Source organism: Myodes glareolus, chromosome 14 (genome assembly GCF_982192425.1).
Source record: "Myodes glareolus chromosome 14, mMyoGla1.1, whole genome shotgun sequence".
Taxonomy (NCBI): Eukaryota; Metazoa; Chordata; class Mammalia; order Rodentia; family Cricetidae; genus Myodes; species Myodes glareolus.
In genome coordinates this window covers 3287600-3312101 of record NC_142039.1, presented here as the reverse complement: position 1 = coordinate 3312101, position 24502 = coordinate 3287600, and the positions used below count along the sequence as shown (strand labels likewise).

At 46.3% G+C, this 24502-nt stretch overlaps 1 protein-coding gene across 22 annotated transcripts in view; it reads left to right on the top strand.

Moving 5' to 3' along the window:
• Svil (supervillin) overlaps positions 1–24502 on the top strand; it is a 196404-nt gene that overhangs the window by 129875 nt on the left and 42027 nt on the right. For 12 of the 22 annotated variants that reach the window (XM_085698962.2, XM_085698955.2, XM_085698958.2 and 9 more), the window contains 12 exons: positions 784–864; positions 3027–3893; positions 4327–4491; positions 5061–5095; positions 5591–5652; positions 6331–6470; positions 7747–7842; positions 9323–9566; positions 9922–10483; positions 11315–11513; positions 18989–19109; positions 23700–23747. In XM_085698962.2, the coding sequence (XP_085555088.2) occupies positions 784–864; positions 3027–3893; positions 4327–4491; positions 5061–5095; positions 5591–5652; positions 6331–6470; positions 7747–7842; positions 9323–9566; positions 9922–10483; positions 11315–11513; positions 18989–19109; positions 23700–23747 (2620 nt within the window). The remainder of the gene's footprint in view (positions 1–783; positions 865–3026; positions 3894–4326; positions 4492–5060; positions 5096–5590; positions 5653–6330; positions 6471–7746; positions 7843–9322; positions 9567–9921; positions 10484–11314; positions 11514–18988; positions 19110–23699; positions 23748–24502) is intronic. The other 10 variants (XM_085698961.2, XM_085698953.2, XM_085698950.2 and 7 more) reach the window with 7 other exon arrangements.

The following is a 24502-nucleotide window of genomic DNA, read 5'->3' as shown; positions in this document are numbered from 1 at the left end:
ACAGATTACAAACAATTCTTCTGCACCAGGTTCTTCTTCCTGTAGCTACTTTACATTAACAGGCTTTCCTTAATGACTCTGGCACATTCTGCCTTGCATTATGTCTCACTGAGTTAAGTTAAGGGACAAGTGTGGAAGCTGGATATTATCTTAACGGGATACAAGCCCTTTCCATGATAGACTGAAGCCCCTTTTTACCCTGTTGCCTCTCAGAGTCTTTAAATCTGTACCTTGTACCAAATAGGAGTTAAATAGACATCTGTCTGATTGTTGACCCAGGTTACAAATTGCTATTTGTAGCTGGTTTTTAAAAAAGATAAAAGGGAAATGTGTAACAAAGACCAAAGGTTCACTGTCACCTCGTCTCTTTTTATTTTACTCCCTTTGTTGGGTGTGTACCCGTTTGCATGAACCCTTGTTCCATTTGTCGGTTTACCTGTGTGCCTCAATGAAACTTATGGAAGTTAAGTTGCCTTATATTTTAATTCCAACTTCCCATAAGTGTGAGCTGACTATGATCACAACAGACTCATGTTAGTCCTAAGTGGCCGTAGATGTATTTATTTTTGCTTCTTGCTTTCTGTGATGAGACAAATGACCAAGAAATTCCAAGAAGTAAACGTAAACTCTAAAGGTGCCATGCACATTAGGTCTTTTCCAAAGCCAGCTTGAGCATCTTAACTAAAAGCAACCTTTGGGTTTTGATTATAGTTAAATGATGTGGGTGTAGGCACCAGTATTTTGATAGCAATGGTCTAAAGTTTTGTTTCTTGTGTGTGGTAGTACAGGGAAGGCCACCCATGAGTGGTTTCTGCAGAAAGATGCCGAAGGGGATACACCTTCACTTATCAACTGGCCTTCCAGGTACATCCCAAGTTGGAAGTGTGTGGCTGAAGTATGGTGGATATCTTCCTACCCCCGTCACCTCTCCTTGCTCTGCCACCCCTAACTAACACTCATGCTCCTCTTCCCTCTTTGCAGCATCTCTGACAATCATGTGTTCAAAAATAAGCTGCTTCCTAATCCTCTGTGTTTCCAGATTGCCTGTCCACATGGCCACTTATCCTTCCTGGTTCACTTCCACTAGTCTGTCTTAACACACTTCTTGCTTGCTCACTTTCTCACCAACTCACTACGGAACTGGCCAACAGGGGACAGTAAGGAACACTTCCTCCAGGACTATCCTACCCTTCCAACATCCCTTTTCTGCACCAGCTTTAGTTTCCTTGTTTCTAAACCAGTAGTTAATTTTTCGTAGTTAAATTTAGGGCGTATGGCCTAATAGCAGACGAATACTCCTATCATTTCGTGGTGGAGAGGGAGAAATGAAGAGTGAACAAGTCACTGCCCTGACAAAGGTCCCATGTATTGCGTTTCTGACAATGACTTTGTTCTCTTGAGATGACCTCAGCTAAGGAGCACACATCCCACAGGGGAACTTGACTGCAGCTCAGTCTTCAGAGCAGTGTCCTCCACTGCTGCCGCATCTCAGAAAAGCGATGGCCCCGAGTGCTTTATCCAAACACTAGCAGCCACCTTTCTGGTTTTTTATTTCCTCGGGAAGTCTACCCATGATGTCCTGTTGGAAAGTAGAACATGTTTTACGATAGAGCCAACTAGGCCCAAATGGGACCGTTCTATAATGTGTATGTTATAAACAGTCGCTTTTGCTCACTCGTCGAAGTGAAACCAAACTTTTACATTTTCCCAAGAAATCTCTTCTCCTATCCCAAAAGCTGTGTTCCAATTTTCTGAAAATTGGACCTGGTCAGCAATCCACCGCAGATAAATGGGTTTCCCTTTTGCGCTCCCCCGAGTGGTATTTCAGAAAGTAACACAAGTGTGCTTTTGTTATTGACTGTGTCATCTTCGCTAAGTAGGAAGGCATGTGCTCTTCAAACCCTCCTGACCTTTCTTTCCCTGAGGTGGGAACCAAACACAGGGACTCACACCTGCCAGGCAGCACCCTCCCCTCCCCCACAGCCACTGTTTCCATTGTATCTATGTATTTAGTGTATACTGGGACTTTTGCCTGCATGTATGTTTGTGTGAAGGTGTCAGATCTCCCAGACCTCGAGTTACAGACAGTCGTGAACTGTCGTGTGGGGCCTGGGAGTGGAACCCAGATGCTCTGAAAGAGCAGCCAGTGGTTTTCATCGCTGAGCCGCCTCTCCAGCCCCATTGTGAAGCCGGGAGGGGCAGGTAAGGTCCCCAGCCAGGGTTCAGCAGAGAAGGGAACAGTCTGCACTTTTGGACATCTTTTTCAGTTTTGCTCTCAAAGTTTTAAAAATCAGAAACAACAACAAAAAATATTTCCTTTGTTAAGTTGGTTTTTAATTAGGGTGCAGCATCAATAGGAGGGAGATGAGGGTTCCTGATTCTCTCGACAAATGCCTTCTTGCTGACATTCCTGTGGTCATGAGTAGTGACATCCAAACTGGCCATGTCTTGGGATCAAATGATAAAGTCAGCTTAGCATTCAGATCCTGTGAGTATGTGCTTAGGGCCTCAAGTGATAGCTAAACCGTGAAACTCAGTAGGAAGCATTAACAATCACAAATGCCCACATATCCCGTGGACAGGGAAGTGGTCATGTCTACTCATGAGAGTACGTTTTCTTGGAGCGTGCAGTCACCCCCACAGCCCATAGCTAGGTCTGGACTTGTACAGAGTCCCGACCTAGGCGTTGCCTCCTTCACACCACCGCTTACAGTGACGTGTACGAATGAAGCTTCCTGGAGTTGCTAGGTATTTTGTTAGAATAAACCCATCCTCCCTCCAAATAGCATGTGACTCCCAGCTTAACAGGGGGTGGAACTTTTGAACCACGCTAGAGTATGAATGCAAATTTGGAGATTTCACTCCACCTAACTGACAAACACTACGAGTCTGTGTTCAATGCCCAAATGTGTTTTCATACATGTTCTCTCTGCATTGGCTCCACTGCCACCCATGGTCTGTGCATGCTTCCTTCCCCTTCAGTGGTTACGACGGTATCGCAACATAAATCCTATTTTTTTCTTAAGAGTTAAAGTTAGAGAAAAATTGGTGAAAGAGGAGAGTGCCCGCAGCAGCCCTGAACTCACCTCAGAGTCCTTAACTCAGAGGAGACAGCAGCCAGGACCTGCGCATTTCCTGTCTATCCAGTCAGAAAGCTCCGCCTTTGATAGGGTCACCAGCAGGGTAGCGAGCTCACTACGGCCAAGCCGGAGCTGTGTCCTGCCAGCTGACCCTGTTCATGCCATCAAGCTGGTGACCGTGGACACCCCAGAAAGTGCATCTGAATGCAGCTGGGTGGGGCCAGGCACCCCAAATGTCATAAAATCTACCGCCTTGAAGATTCTAGAAGGTGAGTCGAGGGATGCTCCAGGGCTCCGTATTTGTGAACCAGAAGCAGATGTGCTCCCCGCGGATACTCTGGAGAGGAGCCCCAAATCACTCTTGACCTTGGAAGATGACAGGCTGGCGAGAGGCCACAAGGGCCCCTCTGGTAATAAAGATTTAGATGAGCCCACCGTTCGCTCCATCACCGTAGAACCTGAGAGGGACAGAAAAGTTCAACATCAGCCTACTCAGAGAATTGGCCGGAGTGAAATGGTTCTGTATGTTCAGAGTGGTCCTGCGTCCCAAGATGCCACATCAACCAGTCACACAAAGGAGGCCTCTTCAAAGAAACGCAAGGTCATGGCCCGCTCCTTGTCGGATTACACGGGTCCCCTTCAGTTCCAAGCCCCCACACAGAACGATCCAGCCCCAAAACAGGAGCTGGAGCTGCGGAGTTCCCGGGCAGAAGGGCCTGGTGCAGAACCTAGCACGCTGGACACAAGAATCTCCGTTGCCCAGCTCCGAAATATGTTTCTGGAATCAGCCAGAGCCAGCAAGAAACCTGAACTGTAGGTGATGTTCCCAACATCCTTCCAATATGTCACTTGCACGTCCTTGGCAGCCGATTCACTTCGCTACCTGTGGTGTGTCCTGTTAGCTTAGCTCACAAGTGTGTGCAGGGCAGAGTGTACAGGAAATGGCTCACACACTACCATTCTGCTTCTGCCTACTAATTGGGATCTGGAGGAGTGGGTCTCTGGAATGTTCCACCTGCGATGCGCATGGTTGAGCATGTAGAACCTAGCGCTGTGTCTTTCACTGAGATGCATAAACTTTTCCTCTGTTTTCTCTCTCTCTCTCTCTCTCTCTCTCTCTCTCTCTCTCTCTCTCTCTCTCCCCCCTTCTCTCCCACCTTCCTCCCTCCCTCCCTCCCTCCCTCCCTCTCTCTCTCCCTCTCCCTACTCCTATTTTGCACTTCTCGCTGTCCTGTGGTTCTAAAAGCCAATCCCGGGTTGAGAAGTCAGCTGAAGGAATTGGCTTGCCCACTGAACGGGAGAGAGGGTCTCGGAAACCAAGGCGCTATCTTTCTCCTGGTGAAAGTAGAAAAACTTCTGAGAGATTTAGAACTCAACCTATAACCTCAGCAGAGCGAAAGGAGACAGATAGGTAGGCATGTGTGTGTATACTTCAAGCAATTCAAACACGGGCGGGCCTGATGCTATTTGCATAGGATTCTAAGATTATTATTCCATCTCAGCCGGAAGGATACCTATCATATTTATTGAAATGTATTCCAAAAAATATTGATTTTTCTATTGATTTTCTGATACTACTGTAAAGTTTTGAACTACCTGCCGATCAGGTAAGGAGAGACATTTTTCTTCAGCCAGTGATTTTCACTTTTTTGTTCTTTTATTAAAGCGGCATCTGAACTGAGCATCCGCCACTGGGCATAAGGAATTTTGTATTCATCTTCTAAATAGCTTACTTCTTATATTTACATTTTTAAATGGCATCATACAAATTGTGAGGTTCACCAGAAATGTGCCCTTAATCCCATGTGATAGCTTCTTGTCAGTATTGCTTTTTCTTCACAAGGTGTGCCCCAGGCTGGGGTTGTGTGCTCTGCTCCACAGTGTCAATCAAGTCTTTGAGTAGCTCACTTGCGTTGTGTTTTGTGTGTAGCTTGTGTGCCCACCACTAATCACCATCATTATCTGTTGTGTCTTTCCTAGGTACCCTTCCAGTTCAGAGATGCCAGTGGTTGAGGGCAAGTATCTCTCTTCTTTTTATTCTTCCACATCTTGTCCAGATCAGATTTAAGACTTAATTTTTGAGGCTCTGCGAGAGATGAAACCTGAAACCTATCAGTGTCTTGCTTCCTTCCAAATTGCCTTGCTATTAACCCTACCTGTGAGTTTCTGATAAGCCTTCCCTTAGCTTCTGATAGGAATTAGGAGGCTCATTCGGTGAGCACTGTGGAATGGCTACTGTGGCTAAAGAATCGGGTTTCCCTGGTGACCGCCGCCATCCGCAGCAAGGCAGTGTTCCTAAGGTCCCTCTTACATCCTCTTAGTCAGTCTGTTATGATAAACACTACCGTCTGGACACAGTTGGGTTAGAATTGCCATGAAAAAACATGAGCTCACGATGGGAGACCATCTCCTCTTGGATTCAAGGCGTTGCCAGGTCAGCCTTGAAAAGCATTCCAGAGAGGAAGCCTGTGCTTTCTAATGATGCTCAGTTCTTTCATGACTTTTTACAGATGAGGAAAAAGTGGATGAGCGGGCCAAACTGAGTGTTGCTGCCAAGAGGCTGCTTTTCAGGGTAAGGTGTGCCAAATGGTTTGCTTAGAGACCGTAGTCACTCCTGAGGAAGACGTCCGGGGTCTGGTACTCCACACACTTCTGGGAGCTTCCGTGTTCTCCTCACCTATCATACCTGTTCTTCTCTTCCTATGCTGGCTTAGACAGTGTCCCTTGATTGTAACAGAATAGCTAAAGCTATCACATTTCTTTTTTTAAAAAAAAAAAAAAAAGTTGATCTCAGCACAGACCTTCAGAGGATCTTCTCTGTCACAACTGGCCTGCTTGAGGGCCTGTGATAGAGTAGCGCTCCGGACAGGAGCAGATGGGTGGAGGAAGCTGCTCCCTACCTGGTGGCTGGAATAAAAAAGATGGGAAGAGGCAGGATTCTGGGATCTTTGTGTGTGTGTGTGTGGGGGGGGGGGTGATGACCTCGCTTCCAGCCCCACCTCTTATATTCCGCCAGTACTAAACTGTGGACCAGGCCTTCAATGCAGACTGTCTAGAATGAAGCTGCAGATCTGCTCCGACTGGTTTTGACCCAGCCACTCCAGCCTGAAGTATTCGCTTCTGATGGCAGGGGCCCTCATTGGTGCCCCTCCTGTGGGTCCTTCAGAAGAGCAGCAGACAGACACTTTGCTACCCCAGTAGCTTCTTTTCTTTGAATTCACGGGGATCCTACAATGTTTTCTAACTACAGGAAATGGAGAAATCATTCGATGAACACAACGTCCCAAAGAGACGTTCCAGAAATGCAGCCGTGGAGCAAAGACTGCGTCGCCTGCAGGACCGTTCTCACACCCAGCCCATCACCACAGAGGAAGTGGTCATCGCAGCCACGTACGTCTCCAGGGAGTCCTTAGCCTGACCTATGCTGTCATCCTTAAAGGGAGAGTCGAGAGTTTTCCATAAGAATGGGGCAGTTTAACTGGGAGGTGTAGAGAGGCTCATATTTCATACTGATTTTTGTTTTGATTTTCCTGCTATTTGACAGTAATGGGATGTACCTGCTATAAGTCCTACAGTTACTTCTGAAGTGATTTTATCATTGTGTTTTGTCTTTCACAAAAATGAAAACATGAGGAGATGAACTATAGTGAGCCTTGGCTTCCTGACTCTCAGTTGGTTCCTAGGCAGTTTTCCTCTGCATGCATTATCTTCAGTCGCCCCCCAGACATTTCAGCCTTAAATATTTTAGTGCCTACCTCTAAGAGATAAGCATTTGTTTTGTTTTTAAATCACCATCAAAACGCCTAAAAATTAATTGGCAGTTGGACACTTTCCAGACTGCAGGAGGTCCGCATTTGGGTAGTCTGCTCAGATTGCCTTGACTGGTTCGTTCAAAGTTAGCAGCTCCAGTCAGCTAAGACTATTTTTGTTCTTAAAAAACATTTCTGTCTGAACCTCTGTCTGGAGACTTGCTATGGGAACGTGCTGTGAGCTTGTCCATCTTCACCTTCTTCTCCAAGTGTTCGATTTTTACAGTCCTGGGGTCCACATACCCTGAGCATGGTCGGCAAGTGCTCTACCACTGAGCTAGCCCTTGGCGTCTCGTCTGCACAGTGCTGATAGACAAGCACATCTGTGCACTTCCCACACTCCTTGCATAGCCATTTGTTTAAAAAGGAATTTCTTGGATTGGCTGGTAAACACTGTAAAACCCATGGAAACAAAACAGTAAAGGAGGGGAAAATAACCGGCTGGCATGGCTCAGTGGGTCTACTTTAATGATGCTATTGATTGACGAAGTCACAGATGCTGCTAAGAGCTACACTGGGAAGAATATTCTAAACTGTGGCAAGAATCTCCTGACTGGCTATGGTTGACGCTAGCTTTTTAAATGACTTCTCAAAATGAGGCTGTTTGTTCTAAGTTGACTCTTTTTCAAGCTTACGCCTCTGCTTGTCCCACTTACTCTGGACAGCCCCTGCCTCTGTCCTTCATTTGTATTGCTTTCCAAGTTCTTTTGTGATCCGTTTTCCCTCAAAGTGTTTAGCAAATATTTTTGGTAAAATATTTGGTTTTTGCATTTCTGGATTTACAGCTATGCCTTCCTTAATGCTTCTTTTCTTCTCTCTCCTCATGAATGCTCCTCCTTTGGCCATTGCTTTTAAAGTGAACCTATCCCTGCTTCGTGTTCTGGGGTCACCCACCCTGTAATGGCGAGACTTCCTAGCCCCACTGTAGCTAGAAGCACTGTGCAGCCTGCCAGGTACCGGACACACATTGCTGCATGTAGCACCCAGTGCCAAGGTGCTGGGCAGCAGATGCATCTGGAAGCCTTGAATGCCTTTCATTTGTTTGTCAAACAAATCAGTGCAGTGAGTGTCCCTGAAATATTTGGTGTTTTGTCCTGCCATAGTGCGAGGTACTGTTAATTTCACGGCTGTGTGAGAAACATGTTGTCTGTCTGCCTGCTTCCTGTGTTGGTGTTAGGCTCACACTAACTCACTTATACCTTTTTTTTTTAACATAAAAAGCTTTATTTTTCTTCTAAAATACTAACAGGTAAAGACTAATTTAAAAAATGGAACATTAATGTGAATATTGAAATGTTGGTAAGATCTACTTATTTTTAAATATGTATACATACAAATCCATACTAAAGTCAAATACTCCTGCTTTCTAATTTGAAGAGAGGAAAGGCAGTGCCATTAGATTTTAGGATTGGTTGTAGATGTAACAGAGTTCGGTTTTAGATTGTGTTGTTTTAAAATTATGTTCTTAGACCATATAACTATCCACTTTGTCTTAACGGTGACGAGATAAAGCACGCAAGCTACAAATGGAGTCAGAAGTATAAAGTGGCAGAGCTAGAGCAAACTGCCCAGTCCAGAAGCAGGGCTCTTGGGAAAGACTTCGTGGCCCTCCTGGTGTGTGCTCTCGGACCCCTGGAAGGTTCCGATCCTCAGGTGGTTGGTCTCGCTCACCTCACTGCCCTCATGATCTATCTGGACACAGACGCTGACCTCTGGTCTAGGACTGATAAGCAAATAGGCTGACTAGCCTTCTCGCTAGAACAGAGTGTTGTCAGGTGCAGGGGCATTGCTGTCTTGGAGACCTTTTGAGACTCTCACTGACCTCCTGGCCTGGAAGCCTCCTCTCCCTAGCAGTGGAAGCTATTGGGGGATTTTCTTCACATTTCAAGTTATTGGGAATTTAGATGTAAGTAACTTCTGAAAATGGGTTACCTTGGAGATCAGTATAATTAAAGACCCCACATTTGACAAACAAAAATATGCTTTGCAGACTGTCATTGTTGGGAGACCATGTTCTCCCTAGCCATTCAAAATAAAGATGCCATCTTCCAAGCAGTCTCTACAGAGATGTTTGACCCAAGCAATAATTTCTGCCTATACCTTTAGTCCCTGAGAGAGGAACCAACCGGGATTTCTCTGGAGGAAGCTAGATCCAGGCTGACATTGGTTCCTTCAACAGGAAATGTCTGTTATAGAAATGATTCAGAGCTGCACGTCTGCCTGTCCTAGAAATGGTGGTGCTGTGTCCCAGGCTGACCCTGCTCACCGCGCTGTGTCCTAGCTCAACGGTCGCCTGTCCCTCTCCCAGACCTGTGAGGGAAAGTCAACCCTTTACTAAATAAGTGACATTTTTAAGACAGTTAATAAATGAATTAGTAGTGGGCTTTTGCTTGTTTTACTCTATATAACTAACTCTTCCTTCCTTCCCTCTAGGTTACAGGCGTCGGCTCACCAAAAGGCTTTAGCCAGGGGCCAGGAAAATGAGGGCAGAGAGTCTGCCGAACCAGGCGAACCTGATTCCTCCTCTCTGAGCTTAGCAGAGAAATTGGCCTTGTTTAACAAATTGTCCCAGCCAGTCTCCAAAGCCATATCCACCAGAAACAGAATAGACGTGCGGCAGAGAAGGATGAATGCGAGGTATCAGACTCAGCCAGTCACACTTGGAGAGGTGGAGCAGGTGAGTGTGTGAGGTCTTAAGTCTAGTGTAGAGGGATGTGTGTGTGTGTGTGTGTGTGTGGCCACAGGACAGGGTCAACGGGTGCACTTGAGCATGGCATTGTCTTCTCATCCCTAAGAAAGAACCATACCCAAGTTTGATTTTCTTCTGTTGTTTTCATAATTTGCTTGGAATGAGTCCATTTTGGTAGGATATAATAGCAGAGGCAAGCTGTTTCCCCAGAGGGCTTGTTTGTGATGTATTCTGTGTGTATAACCTTGCAGGCTGGTTTTCCAGTAAGATGAGCCAGTGTTGAGGTATATTTTGCCCACCCAGTCCCCTCAGATGACGATGTCCTTAACCTGTGTCCTCCCAGGTGCAGAGTGGGAAGCTCATCCCTTTCTCCCCGACTGTGAACACATCTGTTTCTACCATGGCCTCCACAGTTGCTCCTGCATATGCAGGGGACCTTCGGACAACCGGTGCAAGTACCACTGACTCCCAGTTTCCTTCTCCTGTGGAAAATTCAGACTCTCCAGTTAGAAGCATTCTGAAACCACAAGGCTGGCGGCCTCTGGCAGAGCACAGTGGGTGCAAAGGAATGCTGGGGGAGTCTGGAGAGACAGAAAGCAAGGACACTCTGAGTGGCGTGGACAGTGGCATTCAGACACACAGAGCCTTCGAGGAGGAAGCAAAGTCCTCCTACCCCATCCTTGGCAGAGTCAGAGATGGTGATGTCCAGAAGGAGCCTAAACATGCCGTTCTAAGGAGGGGGAGCTTAGAGTTAGGTAATCCTCCTGTCACCCACCTTGGTGATGAGTTGAAGGAATTTTCCGTTGATAAAATCAGTTTGCAAGAGAATCTGGACCTGAAGGACAAGCAGACCTCGGAGGAGAATGCAGATGTGGGAAATGCCGCGAGAAAGTTCTCACTCAAAGGTAAGCTCCTGCGGCTCTGCTTCCTAGGCTTCTGTGCTCGGCAGACTTGCCGCGCATGCTCTGCGGGTTCCTAGTACTTACATCTAGAGCAGTTTATCACTAGAATGGGTCGAGTTCGTGAGTCATACTCCTGTCCCCAGACCTCTCTTCCCCTGAATCTGGCACGGTCAGTGAACCTGACGGAGTCTAGTCTACGGCAGCAAATTGGCTGCAGTTCTTAACAGCCCTTGATAAGGGTTTCAGGTAACTTCGGTGACATTAACCCACACAGTAGCCTTCTGAGCTCCTGAGCTGTGTTGGCCCCTTTTATTAAAAGTCCCGCACCCTGTCAGCACAGGGAGACGGACTTCAATTGGTGTGCTTTTAGACTTCGCACACATTCTGACCATACAAACTAGTGTGCCGTCTACACAGGAGACTGGACAGCTTCTATTCACACACCCTGATAGCATGTATGCTGAGATGGGCTTGGTTTGTGAGTATAGCTCACTAGAAATGAGGGTGTACTGTCTAAGAGAGGTCAATTCCATTGTGCAACACAGCAGACACAGGCTCTCTGTTTCTCTTGATGAGTTGTGCTACAGTTCTACATCAACCCCAGTGGCCGTGCACCTACAACCTGACTCAGGTGCTGCACTGTGGGACTATGAACATCTGGAGAGATGCTTGCTGGGAGTGATGCTGACTCAGGCACTGCACTGTGGGACTGTGAACATCTGGAGAGATGCTTGCTGGGGGTGATTCTGACTGGGGCGCTGTACTGTAGGGTTGTGAACATCTGGAGAGATGTTTACTGGGGGGTGATGCTGACCCTGCTCTCCTTCTCTCCAGCAACAGAGTTTGGAGAACCTGCTTCTGAACAGACAGAGCCTGCTGCCTCTATTCAGAAGGCAGCCCCAGTGTCCTCTGAGCAGCCAGCAGAGAAACTCTTCAAGAACCCCTGTGCCATGTTTGCTGCTGGAGAGGTCAAAGTGCCAGTGGGAGAGACTCTTCTGGATTCACCCAGCAAAACTATGTCAATCAAAGAAAGGTAGGTAAGCCTGTCTGATGATTGGCAGGCAGTATTGGAGAGGGATGTGTACTTGCTATGCCAGGCTACACAGGGAAGCCGGAATAACCATGGAAGCCGAGCCCCAGTTTAGACTCAGGGGCAGAACGAACAGGGACACCTCATTTCTCTGTGATCTCTGTTTCGTATTTCATATCCCGTTCTCCTGGAAGCTGAGATAGCACCTCTTTCTCCTATAGAAACACAGGATTCACACTGCGAGTCCAGTCATCCACTAATGGTCGGGGTTAAATAAATATTGGATGAAGGTAGATAAATTCACGTAGAAGATCTTTGTCTTTGAGATTAGAGTCTAAGTTTGGTGTGTTTTATAGAAAATAATATGAATTACTTTCTTCTAAAATTTTATTACATTTACTTATTTGTGTGTGTGTGTGTGTGTGTGTGCTCACACATGTACCACAGAACATGTGTGAGGTCAGTAGACATCTTGCAGAAATCACTTCTTTCCTTCCATTATGTGGGTCCTGGGTTTGAACTCAGGTTGTTGGTCTTGATGCCAGGTGCCTTTACCTGCTGAGCCATTTCACCAGCCAAAACTGAATAGATTATTGATTTGAACATTTAGAAACTTTCCTTCCTTCCTTCCTTGCTTCCTTCCTTCCTAACTTCCTCACTCCCCCTTTCCCCTACATCCTTTTCTCCTTCCCTTCCCTCCTCCCTATCCTCCCTACCCCTCCTCTCCCTCCCTACCCCTCCTCTCCCTTCCTCCCCCTCCTTCCCCTTCCTCCCCCTCCTTCCCATCTTTCCTCCTCCCCATCCTTTCTCCTCCCATCCTTCTTCCCCATCCTCCCTCCTCCTTCTCCCTCCTCCATATCCTTCCTCCTCCCTATTCTCCCTCCCCCTCTTTCCCCCTCCTTCCCCCTCCTCCTTCTCCCTCCTCCCCAACCTTCCTCCTCCCTATCCTTCTTCCCCATCCTCCCTCCTCCTTCTCCATCCTCCCTATCCTCCCTTCCCCTCTTTCCCCCTCCTTCCCCCTCCTCCTCCTCCTTCTCCCTCCTCCCTATCCTCCCTCCCCTTCCTACCCCTTCCTACTCCCTCCTCCCCCTCCTTCTCCCTCCTCTGCATCCTTCCTCTTCCCTATCCTTCCTCCCCCTCTTCCCTCCTCCCCTTCCTTCCTCCCCGCCCTCTCTCCTTCCCTCCTCCTTCCTTCCCTCCTTCCCTCCCATGCAGGTGATTTCACCCAGAGTCTGGTACTTGCCAGGCAAGTACATTACCAATGAACCGCAACTCCAGCCCTGACATTTTATATTAGACGGTAGCTGTGGGGTTTCTTGATTCAGCTGCTTATTTTCAGTACATTCTGCTTAGTCTGTCTCTATCTGTAAGTTTTACCCTGATGGGAAAGTAATCTATTTAAAGCTGAGCTACTATGGAGCACAGCTTCTTAACCGGGCTTAAGTTAAAAGATGGCGGAGGCTTCTGTGAACTGTCTAAGAGTGAGTCCACGTATGGGGGCTAGGTAGCTCTGGTGCATCTGTTGCCTAGCTAGAGCCAAAACCTCTCAGAGAGGTTCCTGACTCGCGTCTGTTTAGAATCCTGTCAGGAATGCCTGCTAAATATTCAGCTACTCCATTTCATTGTTAACATACACTTTTTCAAAGGTCAAGGTCCATTTATTTAGCAATTATGTTTGCTATCATAAACTATGTCGATAAGAAATATCTCACCCATGACCTCCCTGGGCCTTGATAGTACTTTTGTGTGTACTTCACTGAAAATACCTATGTGTCTATCTTTACCATTCGCTTGAGAAGGTCCCCTGAGTGGGGGCCTCCAGTCCTTCTCTTTGTTAAATGTGAAGCTTGACCTATTGAGAATGGAGGTGCTGTTCAAACATTTATGTGGGCATTGCTTTTGTTTCCTGGGATGACATATAAAATTCTAGGTCTTTAAACCTCACTTAGTCCAGCTATTGTGACTACCTCGACTTCCCCCAGGAGGAGCTTAGTTCCAGCACCCTTGGCACTGTGTGCTCACTATGCCTGGCAGGATCACAGTCCTTGGATGCAGGCAAGCCTGCTGACGCCATCTTCCGAGAGCCTGGGACTCGCAGTCACTGTGTGGTTGTACCCATTTCTGCTCACACATTCTTTACTTGGTTTGCTTCAAATTACACCTTCACCTTCAGATCCCTGCATCTGTAATGAGGAGCGCAGACTTTGTCATGAGTTCCAATGAGCTGTTCCTTCGGCTGACTACCTGGGTCTCTTCTACACTAAGTTCTGGCCATATCAAGTTCTCTGTTCTGAGTGCTACCAAATGCCCTTAGCACCTTAGTTCCTGCTCCTAAAGAGACAGGCAGGGAGACCCTGTGTGCTCAGAAGTCTGAGGCTAGTCTAGGATGCATAGTAAGACAAAATGGAGTGTAAAACTAAATCAAAAGTGTAGTAACTAGGAAATTAAGTTTTAGAAAACCTTTATATACTCCTTTTTAAAATGTTTTCACTTACTGTATGTGTGTGTGTGTGTATGTTTGAGAGAGAGAGAGAGAATGCACCTACACATGCCACAGCATGAGTGTTGGGAGGTCAGAGGACAACATGTTGAGTTGGTTCTCTCCTTCCACATGTTGGTGCTAAGGATAAAACTTGGGTTGTCAAGCTTAGCAGCAAGCAGCTTTACCCACTGAGCCATCATGCCAATCCCGTGCTCTCATTTTAAAGAATATGTTTGACTGGGTGGTGGTGGCGCATGCCTTTAATCCCAGCACTTGGGAGGCAGATCTCTGTGAGTTTGAGGCCAGCCTGGTCTACAAAAGCTAGTTTCAGGACAGGCTTCAAAGTTACAGAGAAAACCTGTCTCGAACCCTTTCCCCCACAAAAAAAAAAAAAAAAAAAAAAAAAAAAAAAGTTTGTTATTTGAGGAAACATCAGCGTCCCTTAACTTCCTTCATCTTTTTGACATGAAATGTTAGGGTTTGTATCTGAAGTGCCTCTATTTGGCCACTTGATCCTCAGCTAGTGGCTGGCGGGAGTTGTCAAACACTTGGAACAAGAGGTTTGGTTTACTGAGGTAAGCCTTTGAGGGTTACAGTCCAGCTGTGTGTGTTGTCCCATCTCTGTCCTGGTCTACTGAGATGTAAGGAGCCCCAGTCACACGCTCCCGCCACTGTGAACTCTGCACTCCTTCCCCATCACTCTGGGGTGTTACTGTCCCACGCCATTAGCCCAAACAAACCCTTCCTGAGTTGCTTCTGTTGGAATGTTTGTTACAGCAACCAACAGAGCACCTACAAAGTCTAGAATGTCCAGCTTGATCCATAGCAGCCCACATAGCCTGTGTCCATGTCTCCCCAGCAAACTCTGGCTTCTTGCTTTGAGCTGAAGAGTTCAATCCCAGTAAGCCCTTCAATTGCTGTAAAAATAGAGAAAGGTCTGGCCTCTGTCTGTCTCTGATTCGGCCTTTTAGTTCTGATGCTGCAAGGAATATCAGGGTTGAATAATTTGAAAAGCAAAAGAATATACTTTGGCTCACAGTTGTGGAAAATCAAAGACTAACTTTGGCAGCCATACCAGGTAGAGGGCCTTGTGACATGTTAGAACATGGAGGAAAGTCACGCTAAGTCCGTCAGACTTTTCTTCTCTGTGACAGCTACCTGCGAAGCCTGGCTTGAAGGAGAAGAGGTTTATGTTGGCTGTCTCAAAGACCACTGCTGGCTAGCCCTGATGCCCCTGGCTCCCAGGAGGCAGACAGCCAGCAGGCAGGGCTGCTTTCTCTCACTAGATGCCCCATCTCTAGAAATTTCTACCACACCCAAAAATGACATTAAATCCTGAATCACCACCCCCCTAGGGGGGATTAATTCATCCACTGAGGGAGTCTAACCCTTAGTGATTCTGCCAGCTCTCAAGGATTGACTGCAGTAGTTAATAGGCCTTTTGAAGGATGCGCCATATCTACACTTCACAGAGGGGAACACCCATGCAGAGAGCAACGAAGAGTCGTGCTTTTGCAGGCAGCTCACTCATTACTAATCCAGAGTCCAGAGCATAAAGTCACTCCCAGGAAAAAGGCATTAATCCCCTTTAAGTATCTCTTCACCCCCAAAGATCTGTTCAGGACACTGCCGTAATGACAGAAGAGGCACACTGTACTCAAACCATGCAGTCTTCCACTTAATAGATACAAAGGGCTGGAGGTCTAGCTCTTTGTAGAATATACATGCTTAGCACTTACAAGGCTCCAGCCCCAGTCTTCAGCACCAGAGAAGTTCAAATAAATAAGAATCAAGTGGTTGGGTAATAGCTCAGTAGGCAACTCAAGCCCGATGAACTGAGTCTGAACCCCTGGCATGAACATAGAAGCTAGGCACAGGCACATACATCTGTGCCACCACCCCTGCCCCATGATTACAGGTGAAACAAGGCAGGCAGATCCCAGGGTCGCCCACATATACTACATAGCATCAGAAGGGGGGGAGGGGGAGAGGAATGAAGAAAAGAAAAAAAAAAGGGGTGGACCAGGGCTCCAAGTGGAGCTCTTGCTTGGACGTACAAGATCCTGGCATCTTAGACACCAGATAAATGCAGGCACAAAGTTATTATTAATGACTCTCCCAAGTTTCTCATTGGCTATGATCAGGATCTGAAGCAATTACTCATCAGTGCTGCTCAGTTCTCTGGAAACAAGGGAAATGTCTAAGAGGAAATACAAATTCCTTAGTTGGCTTTAGAGGCACATGGTCTGCCTGTCCCTTCCTTGACCCATCCCTGCTATGAGGCTGGAAAAACTTGTCCTCATCCAGGAAGATCCCAAGCCAGAATTCTTGCTGAAGAGAGTGGGCTGTGGAAAGAGCCATAGACACTCCCATAGTGGCCTGGTAAGCACATGTCCCGTTGGCTTGTGTTAGCGGCTAATACTGTGCCACTCACTGGATGTGGAGCCTCAGATGAAGCAGATGCCCCAACTCTCCACATCACAGCCCACAAATAGCCCTCAGACTTGGCAGATGTTAAAAGCGCTGACAATGGTTGGCACTACACAGGGGGATTTATGTCATGTGTCGACCCAACCTTAGCCCTCTGCGTGGGGATGAAGGACTGTGAGATTGCCAGAGTCGAGGACAAGACTGGAAAGTCCGCCACCCTCCACAGCTTGTTGAACAGCAAACAGGAAATCAGCAGGGACGGGATAATGCACTCAGATTCACTGTGTGTTATTATGAAGTTATTCATCACTGGAGTTATGGAAGTGAACTGGGCCAAGTACCACATGGGCTCAGCTGAAGCACTTTCTCCCAGGTTATTTTGGTTACTCTGGAGTCTTTGGAAGCAGTTTTTCAGGGCTTTAGAATGGAATAGTTCTGTGGAAATCAGTCTGCAAAGGACTGGGAGAACATCACAGGAACTCGGAAGACTCTGCTCTTGCTGACAGAGACAGGCATTGTGTATCTGCTCAGACCGACTTCTCATGGAAGGGAACAACTGGGACTTCGAGAGGCAGGATTTGGAATCACGCCTTCTCTCCCACCCACATCAGGAGGCTCTCGCTCAGAGGAGCCTTGACCTGTGAAGATGCCTGTGCACATCAGAGGCACATAAGGAAGGGGACCGAGTGACTTCAGGTTCCGCAGCTTGCCTTTTCTGAATTAGTCTCATGTCCCTCAGAGCAGCCCCAGGGAACCCCAGTTTGTTGAGGACTACATCGTTTTTAACAGTCTCCATTCTGAGGTCGAGGGTTTGTACTCTGTAAGTCATTTAGATTCCAATCTGATTAAGATGACAGAGAGTAAGAGAGTAAGGCGAGAGAGTAGCTGGTTCTGAGAGCAGTTTATGGGGTGAGTGAGAGTGTGGACGCCTCCTCCAGATGATGGCTTGGATGTACCCCTCTTTGGGGTGGCGAAGGCCTGGCAAGCTCACCAGCTGGAGGCCTTGTTTCCCGGGGCTTTTGGAGCTCACAGTCATGATTGTTTCTTTCTAATAGTTTGATTTTCTTACTGCAATAAAATGGGCACATTCAGAGTAATTGGGGCAGGACAGATAATAGCCATAACTATGACCTGAAGTGAGAATATGTGAAGGAATTCAGATTCTATGTTCTAATACATGAGTGGTCATGCTAGTGTTGTAGAACTATAGAAGCTACGTGAGCCTGTGTTAGATCTGTAAGACAACTCAGAGGAGTTTATAGAAGGGTCCTTTTGTGGTCTTATCTGCCGCCACATAAGAAAGAGATTAGAAAGAAGGAAGAAATTGAAGAGGAATTAGACCCAAAGTTCAAAGTTCTGTATCCTTTAGGAAGTTCTTCAGAGCTCATTTACATTATTTGATAGAGGGACAGAAACTATAAAAGAGGATTATGCATACATTTGTAAATATAATGGATTCTTGTTTACTAAAGATTTGGTTCCTTATTTGCTTAACAAAAACTCCTTTTTTATGCAGTTCAGTAGTAGAACACTTGCCTAGCAAAAACAAGCCCTGGGTTCTATCCAAGAACCACCAGCAAATGAGTGAATATGTCTTTATTACAGAGGGTAAGGCATCCCACCTCCAATGCAGATATTGAATAGATAAGGAAATTTAGCACTTGGGCCTTGGAGAATCCCAAGTCCAGTTCACGCAGGACAAACAAGGCAAGGAAAACGACATGCCTGAGTCTCGGGGCCCATTTGCCCTTTTGTCTGTCCCACTCTATTGAACTTAAGTGACCGAGATGTTTTCCTTCGTGATAGCAAAGCTGTCTGAAATAGCCCCTTGTTCTGGAAAACGGCTTTTCAGAGAGACCCAAATGTGAAAGTGGCGTTTGATGAAATCTTGCAATGCCTGAGCTAACGTGTGTTAGTAACAATCCTTGTAATGAGATTCCTTTTTTTGGTACATTTTTTCCCTTGGAGAAAATTGAACTAATAATTTTTAATGGGTCTTTAGGAGGAAGTTTTTTTTGTAAGAATACACTGTAAAGACAGGATTAGTCTATGGGGGAATACCAGGGCTGAGAACAGAATCATAATTTGTCTTTAGTTGAGGTATAATAACAAGATGCCATATCTTTCTGTTTTCATTAGTGCATATTTAATGTGCAGGGTTTCACTATGAAATTTCCATACATGAGCATAATTTACTTTGTTGGAAATTACCTTTACTATTGCACAATGCCTGTTTGTATTTTTAAGCCCTTTTCAGCAGCATTTTCTGCAAAGAACTGCAGTGTGCATCTTCAGGTGTTATTTCACCTAGTGGCCAGAAGGGGTCACTAGAAGACATTTTGCTGGGGATGGTTCCTTTTCTGTCTTCCCTGGCTCCCAGCCCCAGAGAGGAAAGCAGAGTTAGCCATTCCCTTACTAGGATGATAGAGCACCTTTTATCGGACAAGTTGGCTTTCAGCTTTTCCTTCCCACCAACTAAACCATCTTTGGGGCTGTCTTGGAAAAGAGGTTCTTGTGGTTCTAAGCATGCGGTGCTGGATCCTCCATTGTTGTGTCTTCCTCCCAGGCTGGCACTGTTGAAGAAGAGCGGTGAGGAAGACTGGAAGAACAGATTGATCCGGAAGCAGGAATACGGCAAGGCCACCAGCGGCCTGCACATCCAGGAGATGGAGCAGTCCCTGAAGAAGGTACTGTGTCCACCGCACTAACACCACACGGTGTGGCTTAACACCCGCTGCTGTAGGACACTGGCCCTTCCTTGCCCTCAGGAGGCACAGTTTCTCACAAAGCTGCTAAAGCTGACCATGAAGTCAGGGCTTGAGGTCAAAGATTGGTCCCAGCACTGCCGGTTGCCTCAGCAAGCAAGTGCCTCGGTCTCCAAACGTGTTCACAGTTACATCTTAAGTGAAGTCTGTGTTAGAATGTGATCAAAGTCTTCCAAGTGAGACAGCACCCAGTTTATAAGTCACATATCCAATGTGGACTTAAATTTCTTGCGCAGAGATTTAAGACCTACTTCTCAAAACTAAGGGCCTAATTGTGGTCCATGAGGACTTTCTGCCTAATCTTGAGCCTGTTTCATGGTGATGAAGTATGACTTTTATTATATATGAATTTCAATTAAATTAATTTGCATTTGCAAATATTTCATATGTGGGAATATCGATGACTTTTGAATCACAAATGTAGTGATCATCAGCCTTGGCCAGGCATTCCTTGCTTCAGCCATGATGTCCTTGCCCACTGACTCCGTAAATACAAGTGTGCTTGCTGGCTGGGGCAGAATGGCACACTGAGCCACGCCCAGCTATCCCACTTCTAGAACCTTCTAAAGTGTTCAGACAGAAAACATACAAACCCACACACACGCATATAAAGGTTCGACTAGTGGACCTCAGGGGCTTCCAAAGGAGCTGTCTGGAGCCAGGTGTGCTGGCTCATGCCTGTGCAGGGATGTCAGAGGTCGAGCCAGATGAATCACGTGAGCCCCAGAAACTTGACATGAGCCCGGGCGACGTAGTAAAAACCCATTTTACAAATACAAATAAACAAATAGTAGCGTACCAGAGAGAAAAATTCTGAATGTAGCCTTTGCGTATTAAAAACATACATGAAGATGAATGTGCACATAGGACGGTAAGGCGAGGGTCCCAGAAAATACAGCACAGCCCTGCTGTGTCCACACAGGCGCTACTGGAATGGCGTAGCATTGTTAAAGATCATGACTGGGGACATTTAATTCCTAGCCATGTGTGTGCTCAGGTGTAAAATGCACTTGAATTATTTAGTGTGAGACATATATGGTGTTGAAGATGATCCCAAAATAGCTTTTTATTCTCAGCCATTTATAATGGTTTTAACTATACCTAGATACTAAATATATGTGTAAAATTGGGATCCTAAGGTTAAAAAAAAAAAACAGGTCCCTTAAATAATTTATTCCCTGGCCAAAAATTTTATTTAAAAGAATCTTAGGGTCAGGAATGTTGTAGCTCAGTGGGCAGGTGCTTGGCCTAGTATGTACTAGGCCCTGTGTTCTCCCCAAACACCACAAAAAAAGAATCTTGAAATGATTGGTCCAAAATGACTTCAGCATATACCTGAGTAGCAAAGCTATTAGCTGTATACGATGTCACTTCCCAGTGCAGCCATTGTGAAAGTTTGCACCTACAGGTAGGTGAAAACAAAACCCAAGCTGGATGTGGTGGACTCCCCACGGACAGTGCAGAAGGGCATCAGGGAGAGTGAGGGCTCGTGTCATTTCCAGAACACGTGGTAGAGGATGGGTCTGAGCTGCCCAGGCACTTGGCTAATGTTCTTACAGGCGAGACTTGGGCTACCCCTGCATTCACTCTTGGAGTAGAAAACCTGGTGCTGGAAAGAGCAGGAATCTAGGCACGGCCACTGCAAGTGCAGAGCCACCTGCGCTCCCTCGGCTTCTGCTTCTGCAGCCATGGTGAACTCACTGTCCCTGGGCTCTCCGGTGGCCTAGTTCACCCTGGCCGAGACAATAAACTCTTTGAAGTTAAAATAAGCCAGTCTATTTCAGACTCTTGTCCCTCATGTGGGGAAATCTCAGGTTCTGTTGAGGTCAAGTGACTTTCAGCTGCCTCTGACGGCACACAGTTCTTCCCACGGGCAGCCGGTCTACTAAGTCCGCTATTTCACCGTGCTCACATGAGGTAGGCAGAGTGCCTTAAATCTGGGGTTTCTTCTAGGCATGCTTAAAAGATCACTCCAAGGGCCTGTCTGAATGGCACCCTAGAGAAGGGAAGAAGACATTGGTGGCATACACATATAGACAAGAGCTGTTGCTTCAGTTAGATGACTGCCCTTGGGCAGGTACCACCAATCGTGTTTACACCCAGGCACTACACAGCTGGTTTTATGGTCACTCACACCCCAGCTTCTGAATCTTTCAAACAGCATACATTTGTGTTAACATTCATTGTCTAGGTTGTTATATTTGGTCCACAGACACAGGTTGCAGCTGTGGGGACATAGAAGAGGCAAATGTGAGGGAGGTCTCAGTAAGTCATGCCCATCTCTCCCATGAAGATCCATGCATTCCTGGGCAGGAAGCATGTCATGGAAGCCATGGGGAAATTTTAAATATTCCAGCAGCCACCTGGAAGATAGGCCAGCATGGTGACACATACCTGTAGTCCCAGCCCTTCCACTTTGGAGGCTGGGACAGGAGGCTTGCTTTAAGTTCAAGACTAACCTAAGCAACATAGTTTTAGGCCAGCCTTGGTTACAGAGCGAGGCATTGTTTCAGAAAAAAATAAGAATAGGGGCTGGAGAGTTGGCACAGTCAATAACATGCTTGTCACATAAGCGTGAGGACCTGATTAGGGAAGCATGGTGCTCACACAGAAGCCAGGTCTGGTGAGTGCTTGCTGCCCCATCGCACTAGCTGGCCATTGTCAAGATTCAGGTTCAGTGATTGACACTGTCTCAAAATAAAAGGTGGGAAACACTGGAGACACCAACATTAACCTCTGACCTCCGCATGTGCACACATACACACACACACACACACCCCACAAAAACAAAATAAATTCCTATTTCTATTAATGTTATATTGATAATTTAAAACTTTGAGGATCTAGTAAGAAACAACACTAGCAAGGCTGGGGTGATGGCTCATTGGTTAAGGACACTGGCTGCTCTTCCAGAGAATCCAGATTCAAATCCCAGCACCCACATGAGAGTTCACAACTCTCTGAAACTCTAGTTCCAGGGAATCTGATACCCTCTCCTGGCTTCCGTGGGCACCAGGCATATGCTCAGTGCACAGACATATGTGCAGCCAAAACATCCATATCGACACAAAATAGATGAAATTATTTCTGAAAAAGACACTAGGGGATGGGATTGGCATAGTGGCAGACACTTATAATTCTAGTACTGAGGATACAGAGATGGGGGATTGCTGTGTATTCAAGGCCAGCCTAGGCTACGTAGTGAGTTTCAGACCAGCCCAGACTATAGAATGATCCCTATTTCAAATCAACAACAACAACAAAATAAATACCTTGAAAATCTACAATCATTTTCTCTTCAAAGGAGTTGTCTCCAAAGAAAAGAAATTGGGGTGCTCACACCCCAATTTGGGTCCTATATGATAATATGGTCTTATTTGGGTCATGAATAGCTTTGAAGAAAATAAACTTAAAAAGACCTTTTGTTCTCAGATTTCAGCCCCAGGGAGCATTTGTTCGCTTTCTAATTATATTCTTCAAATATCAAGATTAATGAATTGACTCTTCAGAACTCTGACTATCCCCCACTATCCTCACTTCCAATGGAAACCACTCAGGTCCCTTCCTTTTCCTCCTCTCTCACCCAGCACCCTCCATGCCTGTCTCCTGGACTTGAGTTAGAGCAGGTCAGGGAGCGTGGACAAATGTCTGGGCTCCTAGATACGGCACATGCCCCTGGTGATAAGGATCCGAAAGCCACGAGGTGGTGACACGGACTGTTCCACTCTTTGAGGGACATAAGCACTTGGGCAGGCTTTGTTTCCATGTCCATCAAGAGAAAGGAAAACAAAACAAGGTCTTAAAGAAGTGTCCTTCCAAGTGGGGTGGTGGTGGTGTACACCTTTAACCCCAACACTTGGGAGGCAGACAGGTGGACCTCTGTGAGTTCAAGCCAGCCTAGTCTACAGAGCAAGTTCCAAGACAGGTTCCAAAGCTACTGAGAAACCCTGTCTCAAAAAACAAAAAAGTGACCTTCCAGGTATCTTCTTTCCAGCAAATTTTAGATCTTTATTTTCACCAGCTAATCCCATCCCTACTTGGGCCCAGTAAACCTTGCAGCATATAAGGTGGCTCCTGTGTCCCTTGGAAGACAGTCATCCAGTGTCTGGGGCTTTCTCCATGAAATAAAAGCCCATTGTAGATCTGGCTTTTAAAACAGTCTCTATCTGTGTGAGTCCCAGGTGGGGATAGGGCACTCTTCCTGCTTCTGGTGAGGTCAGCTAAGGTTGAGATCTCAGACATCACCAAAATGCTACTGAAAATTCAAGAAGGGAACCTCTGTCACCTTCATGCCGGTATTGTCTGCCATGGCTGAGGAGAAAGCATATTGGAGAGCAAGCCCTTGGCTGTTGCCTGCTCACGGGTTGCCATCCTGCCCTGAGGCATGAGGCTGCTTGCTGTTTTTCACACTGGACTGTGAGCACGTGCATGCTTTTGGCTGACTGAACCCGGGCACAGAGTGATGGTGACTCCCAGCCCTCTCCAATATCTCCTGTTTGTTTTAACCTGTAGGAGGAAGGAGGATTTACAGATGATAATGCCATTTCTAACCTGCTTTGGGTAAGCCTGATTCTAACGCAGGTGGCCTTCTGCAACACGGTGGGTTCCCTGGGGGTGCCAAGCTTAGGTGCGCAGCCTGGACACAGAAGAGCAAAGAGGGGGTTCTACCATAGACCCATCATCAGAATCATGGCTTCACAAAGGAAAGCCTGGGATTTTTATTGGGAAAACTCAAATATTTATATGTATGATATGTATATTTGTGTGTCTATATCGTATAGGAAAAGACTTGTCTCATTTAGAGGGAGGTGGCACATTCCTGAGCATCCTGAGCATGCTTAATGGTCCTACACAGCAGGGGGTTTTGTTTTTTTGTTTTGTTTTGTTTTTAGCGGCGTGGGAACTTCTCAGGTAAGTGCGTCGGGCAGTGACTACTATTTTGTCTGGCCCCTTGTGAAATTCTCTGGAAACCTTACCTGAAAATGAAAACAACCCAGCTTTGAAGGAATAATGCATCACATTCACGTAGAGGGGCAGAGGCTCGCTCTGCTCACCCAAGCACAGACAACTGTCGCTACAGCGGCTAACATGTCTTCTAAGTTCATAGTACCTATGATGCCAATGCCTTCTCTGTTGGTTTTTTGTTTTGGTTTGGTTTGGTTTGGTTTTTATTTTGTTTTCCTAGGCAGCATACAGCTTTCATCTGGTCTGGAAGCTGATCCTGTGTCCTTAAACTATTTTTAAGTCATATTATGAAAATGTCATAAAGAAAGCAAACATTTATGTATTAAATGTTTTAATAGTTACTACATAAA